The sequence below is a fragment of the Uranotaenia lowii genome, chromosome 3 (genome assembly GCF_029784155.1).
Source record: "Uranotaenia lowii strain MFRU-FL chromosome 3, ASM2978415v1, whole genome shotgun sequence".
NCBI lineage: Eukaryota > Metazoa > Arthropoda > Insecta > Diptera > Culicidae > Uranotaenia > Uranotaenia lowii.
The window spans coordinates 280,868,638-280,876,955 of record NC_073693.1 but is presented as its reverse complement, the minus strand read 5'-3'; the positions used below and the strand labels follow the sequence as shown (position 1 = coordinate 280,876,955).

The 8,318-nt window shown below is 38.0% G+C and overlaps 1 protein-coding gene across 1 annotated transcript; it reads left to right on the top strand.

The window, feature by feature from the left end:
* Positions 1–6,268: 6,268 nt before the first annotated feature.
* On the top strand, positions 6,269–7,653 carry LOC129753504 (uncharacterized). The gene is made up of 5 exons (XM_055749323.1): positions 6,269–6,550; positions 6,802–6,927; positions 6,998–7,242; positions 7,349–7,459; positions 7,518–7,653. Exons 1-5 carry the CDS (start codon positions 6,326–6,328, stop codon positions 7,651–7,653), a joined length of 843 nt encoding a protein of 280 aa, XP_055605298.1. The 5' UTR covers positions 6,269–6,325.
* The last annotated feature ends 665 nt before the right edge of the window (positions 7,654–8,318 follow it).

Genomic DNA, 8,318 nt, shown 5'->3' with positions numbered 1-8,318 from the left:
TTAGACCGGTTGTTCTCTACGGGCACGAGACATGGATATTGCTCGAGGAGGACCTGCGTACACTCGGAGTATTCGAGCGACGAGTGTTAAGAACCATCTTTGGCGGCGTACAGGAGAACGGAGTGTGGAGGCGAAGGATGAACCACGAGCTCGCGCGACTCTACGGCGAACCCAGTATCCAGAAGGTGGTTAAGGCTGGCCGGATACGCTGGGCAGGACATGTTGCGAGAATGCCGGACGACTGTCCTGCAAAACAGGTGTTCGCTACGAATCCGGTAGGAACAAGACGAGCGGGGGAGCAACGAGCGAGGTGGTTAGACCAAGTGGAGCGTGATCTGGCGAACGTGGGATGCCCGAGAAATTGGAGAACGGTTGCTATGAACCGAGTGAATTTTAGGAATTATGTTCGTCAAGTTATGTCGTGAGACGGAATACTATTTAAATAAAATAAAATAAAAGGTTTTATAAGCGCAATTTATAAAGAGCTTTTGAATTTGTTTTGGCTTTCCAAGGTTTTATACAGGGGGGGCGCTACAGAACCTACTGCAGAAGGGCCTTTTTGTGCTACTAAGCGTTGTATTGCAGTTTTATTGATCCTTACATAACCGGCCGTGGTTTTATAGCTTTAATTTATAGTTGGTAGGAAGTCCCTTAGAAAACCTTAATTGTTACTTGGGTTGTTTCCAGCTGGAAAACAGCAGAAGGAGCCATTCAGGCCAAAAGATTCATTGAACCAAGCGCACGACTCTCAAAAAACATGTTGAACTTAAGTTAGCACAAGCTACACTGTTCTCTTGACCGGACATTGTCTATCAAAACAGCATCTAAAATGTATAAACATTATTCAGAACGAAGACTGTAAGTTCTGCTGGTTCGAAAAAGAAACTGCAGAGCATTTTCTATGCAACTACTGCGCCCTCATTAATCGAAGAGAGCGTATACTTGGGGCTAAATTAATATGCGCACAAGACATATGGTTGCACATAAGTTCCAAGAAGATCATATCTTTTCTTTATATCATATCCGATTGGAACAAGATGTTCTATCAGGAATCAACTGTTATTAACTCCAACTACTAGTGCAGATGAGTCTGATTGCATTCAGTAACGCGGGGTAAATACCACAATAGATCAACTTATGGTTGCTTGAATAACACGTTTGTGATTTTTATACGGAAACCTCTTTTTGGCAGTATTTTTTCGATTGATGATCAAGCGTTCGTTATATCATTTCTAACACAACTTACTGTCGATTGTACCAAAAGATTGTGTCGATTTTGGGTTATTTTTGAATTTCTCAATTCCTGCAGACTTAAAAGATTTGTTTTGGTTTAAATCTCATCCATGATTGTTCGCAAAATTTTTAAGTAAAGTTTTCATGAGTAAATTTTTTTTTTTTTTATGGGAAAATTGAATGTTTTGTTCTAAAAAATTATTTTCATTTTTGTTTCTTCTGTGAAACTGGGTCTGATAATTTGTTTTGTACGAATTTATAAATTCATTGAAGACAATTTTTCGCTGAACAACTTAGTCGAAGATCATAACTTCTGATCCTCTTAGGCAAATAAGTTATCCACAGTTGAATAGGAGTACGTCTTTTGACATTGAAAATCAATCAATTCAACTAACATCACTGCTTGTGACTAGCGTAGGTATTGCATGACTTCTTTTCATGAAATACTTTTTTAGGTACAAGCAGTTTTGTCAGTTGAATTGATTAATTTACAATGTCAAAAGACATATCCCTATTGAATAGCTAATAACTTTTATACCTAATAAGATAAGAATTTATAAATTGGCACAAAAACCATGACCGACTCAGTTGCACAGAAAAAAACAACAATAATGTTCATTTTTCAGTTAAAAATACTCATTTTTCCCATACAAACTTAAAAGTTCAAATGTATTCATGTAAACGATTCTTAATAATTCTGTAAAAAAAAAACATGAATGGGTTTTGAACAAAAACAAAGCTTTTAAGACCCCAGGGTTTGAGAAATTCAAAAATGACCCCAAACTGATTTGGTCTATTATACCAATGCCAGCTGTCTTTTGATTACTCGATAAAAAAGACTTGGTTTTTAAGGAAAACGTAAAGATTTGTGTTACGTTTGTGCTGTTCTTTTGACTCCATCTTCACATTTATTGCCCATCAACTTGTGAAACTTCCACAAGTCAAAAAACATAAAAATTGATTACAAACCCAAGCAACCAAAAGTCTCATATCTACTTAAACTCGTGCATCCGAAGTTCGAATTTCGCTGAGCAAAGGTTCCAAAGGGAATTGATACCGAATGTTCTCGAATGTGAGCATGAAAGTTACAAAAGGTTCTTCAAAAAGCCTTCTATGGACTCGAAGTTCCAAAAAGTTCCGGAAATAGCCTTTTTGAGACATGTCCCCCATTTCATGAATATGAAATGCGAACGGACATCACAAAAGGGCATATAATAAATAAATCCTTTTTGAAGCCTGGAAATTGTTGAAATGTATAATTTATATTGAAAGTTCAACTCAGAACAAGTAACAGCTAACTCTTAAATGATTGTTTTTGAAAAGAGTAAATATTTTGACTTTATAAAATTTCATCCAACTGTATTTACTTACCACGAATTTATCACACATTGAAAGTCAGTTGAATGCAATTCATTAATAAAAAATCAAGATAAACTCAAGAATTTGTATTATTTTATGCTTAACAGTTATAAACATGGAATTCCATTTTTTTAAACCGAATTTATTTTAACCGATGATTGATTTATATGCCGTTTCGTAATGTTTCTTAGTAATATTCAACATGCGTCTTTGCTACTTTAGCTCTTTGCTCTTTTAGCTGCCGATAAGGCAACATCTATGCGTGGCGTCGTTGCAGCGTATTTGGCTATCAACTCGGACGATCGGGTTCAAATCTGGTACCATGACTAATATTTTTCATTACGTTGTTTGATTGCTTGAGTAAGCGAATCAAATAATTGTGTAGCAGAACTGGCGTACCTGCTGGCATGTATCGAACAAAGTTAAAAACAAAGCAATTAAGTAAGATCAATTGGGGGAGGTGATGGGAGGAATAAAGATGGATGCCGACAAATCGGCAGCACCACATGGGCTGGTGGTGACCAAAGTAGGAGAGGAGAGGAGAATTTCTTTTTTTTTGCTGATTAAACGTTTACTTGTGGGCTGGATAGAAGGTCGTTCAAGTCTGTAATAAACAAGAACTTAAATTTAGGGCTGATTCTTTTTTTTTTTGGTTGCTTGGGAATCGACACGTTGTCTTCTGTTCAATCAAGGGTTAAGATTTTTCCCAGATAATTTAATAACAACATAATGGAGAACGTTTTATAACATTTGATATTGAAAATGTTAGCACGTATAGTATTTTTTTCGAACACTCTTAAACCTTTTAAGTGATGCTTCAAATGTTTACTACAATTTTTTATGGAAAAAAGTACATTAAAACATCATAAAATTTTCTATATTTAATCAAACATTAGAAAATAAGCAAAAAGGAGTCAATGATTTGAAATCTTTAGTATAAATTTCCATTTAAAATTTTTAAGTCATGCTGCCGATTTTTTTTAAATCTGATGTGGGCATATACTATATAAGCGTTGTCCCTGGCTCATTTATCTGAAGCATCAGTAGCTCCAAGAAAGAAAGAAGAAGAACAAGAAGAATTTGATGTCAAAAGCAGCTTTTAAATGTCTCGTAGAAGGGAAAAATCATTGATCAATGTTATAAAATAAATCTCTAATTGTATGTAAGTTGCGTGTGTTTTCAGGAACTATTATATTTAATTGCTGTTTTATGTTTATTATACTTTATGTTTATTATAACTTTTCATACAAAATAAGTTAGATAAATTGGCAAAATATGCCGCAGTCTTAGCTACACGTTTTCATTAATTTTATTTGATGCCATGGGTTAGACTCCATTTCCCCAAAAACCATTGCCCAGAATGAAAAACCACCAGAATTTCAATCACCAGAAATCCACTTCCCCAGATTTTTTTTTCCCGGAATGCACCATTTACCAGATTTTTTTCCCAGAATGAACCATTTCCCAGAAAAAAAATACCAGAATGAACCATTTCCCAGAAAAATTTACGCCAAAATTTCCATTTACCAGAAAATTTAATATAATTATCCAACCTGAAATTTAAAAAATTAAAATAGAATTTCTTTTCCACAAAAATTGGATTCTCATAATACTATTCTTTTGCGGCAAAGCCGCAACCAACGAAGATAAAGGGGCCGAGGGGGCACAAAGCCGCCAAAGCTCCCTAATCCGAGGTGGCCGCCGACCCGCCGTCGGAAGCGGCGGCCCTAAGACATTGGTCTAGGGTTGCCGGGGCTTCCTAGATCTGCGTGGAAGCTAGGGGTGATCCCTTAGCCCCGTCCGCCACGCGACAGCGTGAAGGACAAAACGTGTTTCAAGTTCGAACGCGCAGCGTGAGGAGTCGGATGCCAAAACGGTTTTTTAAAGGACCATGGTAAGCATTGAATCAATTAAAGTACTCAAACCATAAACAAAGAACAATATTGGTTCTAAAATAAATTTAGTTGGAAAATTTCAAAGTTGTAGTTTCATTTAAAAAATCATTTTGAAAAAATGTATTTCGAATCATATGAAATTTACAAGAATTTATTAGAAAAAAAAAACAAATAAAAATACTAGAGGAAAAAATCTGGGATTTGTGCCATTCTGGGAAATGTTCCATTCTGAAAGTTAAGGTTTTGGCCGTAACTACCAGCTAGCTCAAGGGTACTTACGTTCTCTCAGGGTCGTCTCTATGATCTCGGGGAGGACTGGAACGACCAATAGCTGATCTCAACAGGGTGGAAAAATACGATCACCAAAGACAAACAAGGGGCTCACTTAACAATTATTAATACTATTACATACGGGTCATTTTAGGTTTATTTAACTTGCCGTTTTGTTGGGATACCATTTGTCCGGGCCTTTGGTAGTGGTGCAGCCGGCCAAGCTGATGGAGGACCTCAGATGATCACGGTTCAAAATCGCCGGAGTTCAGGATCACCGATTGCCGAAATTGCCAAGGTGTTGATTTCCAGGTATGACAATCGCAACTCGTTCCACCAGGGGTTCGTTCAGCCAATTTCTTGTTGACGTCGAAATCGGTACGATGGTAGCAGGAATGTGGCCCACAGTCCGGGAACGTTCAATGTGGTTCTGACTGAACCGGTAATAATACCACGTGGGAAGGACTCCAGAGGTGTCGTATGGAATTCCTCAGAAACCTTTTGGCGAGTTTCTAGCGAGTGTGGCCGGGATGAAAAAAAAATCCGACAAAGCGCCTGGAAGCAACGGAGCGCTTTTCGGAACGGTTGGGGATGCTTCGTTCCCTTCACAACGGCACTCTAAGCCGTACACTTCACACTCTTTTTGTTCAGCACACAGCAATATACATGCGTTCTACTTCCGAGTCCCGACAACAGTGAAAGTCGCTTAGGCATCGCATGTACGAAGAACCCTTTTTCTCAAGTTCAATTTACTCTCTTAGCCGTGCTCTCTAGCATTTGAGTAGTTCCGGTAAGAAGTGGTCGAAACTAGTGGACAGCTGGTATAACTGCCGATATCTCAACATTAGGCTTGTTAAATAAAGTGTATAACAGTTTACTTGACAGAATCAAATGTAGACTAAGTGAGCCATTATAATTATGCAAACAAAATTTAATAAAAAAAACTAACCGCGAACAAATATTTGAATTTAATAATCAATTGTTTCCGATTTTTTTTGTTTAAGACTGTATTGAATCGGTAACAATTCTGGGGAAAAAAAATTCTGGGAAATGGTCCATTCTGGGAAAAAAATTTCTGATAAATGGTGCATTCTGGAGTTTGATTTCGGGTTTTTGTCATTCTGGGAACAATTCATTCTGGGCAATGGTTTTCGGGTAAATGGGATACAATCATGCCATGTATATGTAATATTGTTTTTTATTTCATCACAAAAAACCCCACCCCCTTCCCCACATCCGGATTCTTCATATAGCCCAAGATCGGGATCAATGAGACTAATGCCCTAGTTCCGAAAGCTTGTTCTCACTTTCGAACAATTATCACTTCGAATGAGAAGTCCAGAAAAATCATCAACGCACCCATCCAACCGTAAGATACTAATCATCTCGACGATGAAGATCCGCTAGTTTTGATTGTTTCAAACTGTTCTGTCCAACTTTTGTAGCTATGATGTGGCCATATGTGGTCAACAGTACTCTCGCGCAGATCTGCATCAACCGGTGGCCAGTGAAGAAGTAAGTTCATCAAGAAGCATCAACGAAACGAGCAATTCAACGGATCCCGCGTAATGAAACCATCAACCTTCATCGGATCCTATCTGGCAGGGGCCATCACCTTAATCGGTGTCATTTCCAGTGCGGCCGGACTCAGTGCAATTCGTTCCCCGGCAGGGCCTTCAAATCTGCCGTCTTCGAGCAATGGCACCTGGCCAAGCAGCCGTCCGGATGTGGCAAATGAGGCGCGAAATCGCCATCAACGATCGCTGGTTTTCCCCTACAATGGAGCCATGGGTGTAAGAATTAATCCATTTTCATTTTGGATTTTTTTTCTGCCACATGTATGAATTCGGAGGGGATTTTGGTCTTCACGGGACCAGAGACTAGGGCTGTGAGGAGTGATGATGATTGCGATGATGACTTCATTTAGTGAACGAAACTTCCACTTTACACCGGGGGCAATGGTTCGTGAAATAATGTGTTAATGTGATTTTTACCTTGTTTCATTACTGCTTCATCACAAAATGGCATGGGCGGCCCATCACAGCTAATTGTGGCCATTGCAGTCCCGTTGAAAGTCCCAGATCGGAATATCTTCATGTCCTACAATTTCGAGGGCAATTACAACAGCCCACCACAGACCAACATTTTCACCGAGGGATTCTTCAACTACGTACGTATGATGGGAAGCTTTGTTTTAAGGTTGTGGTTAAATGGACATCATTTTCGATTTATGATTTAAGATTAGAGGCATTGCTCCTCCATTGCAATCACCGGTGATCTTTGTCCAAAGAAATTTAGAAGGTAGTCCGGCCATTGAGGATTCCACAGATGACCCACCAACTGATCCAGTTGATGATGCCAAAACTGAAGCCATTCTCAGCAGCAGTAAACAGGCAAGAAGTATCGATCAGCTAACGGTTTCGAAGAGAACTGGCATTTACACGAGGAAAAAGATGTATCGAGCCATTGAACAGCAGTTGAATAAGTAAGTTTGCGATTCCGTCAAAATGGTTTGAAATCTCCTTTTCAATAGCAAAATTAATTTGGAATAAGATCTGTAATACTAGTTATTCTTTTTGTTCGTTTTTCAGAATTGGATTGGATGGTAAAAAATGTTTACTCCGTTCGATTTGCGAAGCCAATGATAATCCTATGATGGAACATAATGGAATCCTAGGTGATCTAGTGCATTTAATTTTAAGGTAAGAGAAACCCAATTCCGAGGAAACTTCATACAATTGATTTTTATTCTGTTGGCAGTCCCTCGACTTCAGAGGATGAAAACTTGCCGCCAGAGTTCTACAAGGCAGAAAGAGCTGGAATAGCAGGCAGTTGTCAACGATACCGGAAATATTGCAAACAAAACGTTCTGGATAAGTTTAGTTTTACGTTTTAGTAAAATATCAAAAAAAAAAAAAAACAAAAAGAGTCCCACAATTTGTTGAGTGTTTCGTTACAAAGGCAAGCCCAAATTTAAGGGGGGGGGGGAGCAATTGGGGCCCCAGGCTCCAGCCCCCCTCCCCTAGAATGACAAAAAAATATTACATACTTGAAATATGATTCAAGAATCGTTGTCGTCTGTGTTTAGAATTTGATGCTTTGGGGTAACATTAATCAGTCTCTATAAAGTCTCTATAACGTGTTTTCTTGATTCTAAATGATACAAAACTCCTTCAGTATATTAACAAATGCTAGTTTATCAGTTGCTAAGCCAGTTCGGAACAAACAACACAACACTTTCGATGGCTCAAAGATACTAAATTTGTAACTTTTAATCCATGAATTTTGGGATATACAATATGTACTGAGTTTCGATGTTTCTTGGTTAAGATCTCATTGCGGTCCAAAAAAGACAACATCGCGGTCCTTAACCCTCCGTTTTATAAAGTAACAAATTTGCAACAATTAATGCATGAAAAAAGTGATTTTTTTTTTAAATTTAATTCTTTTTCTTGATGTTCTCATCATTTACAACTGTTAAAAATGATTTTTAAGGAAAAATAAAAAAAGAAATGAAGGGATAATCTTTTAAGGCCGAACAACAATTAAAATTGAAAGATG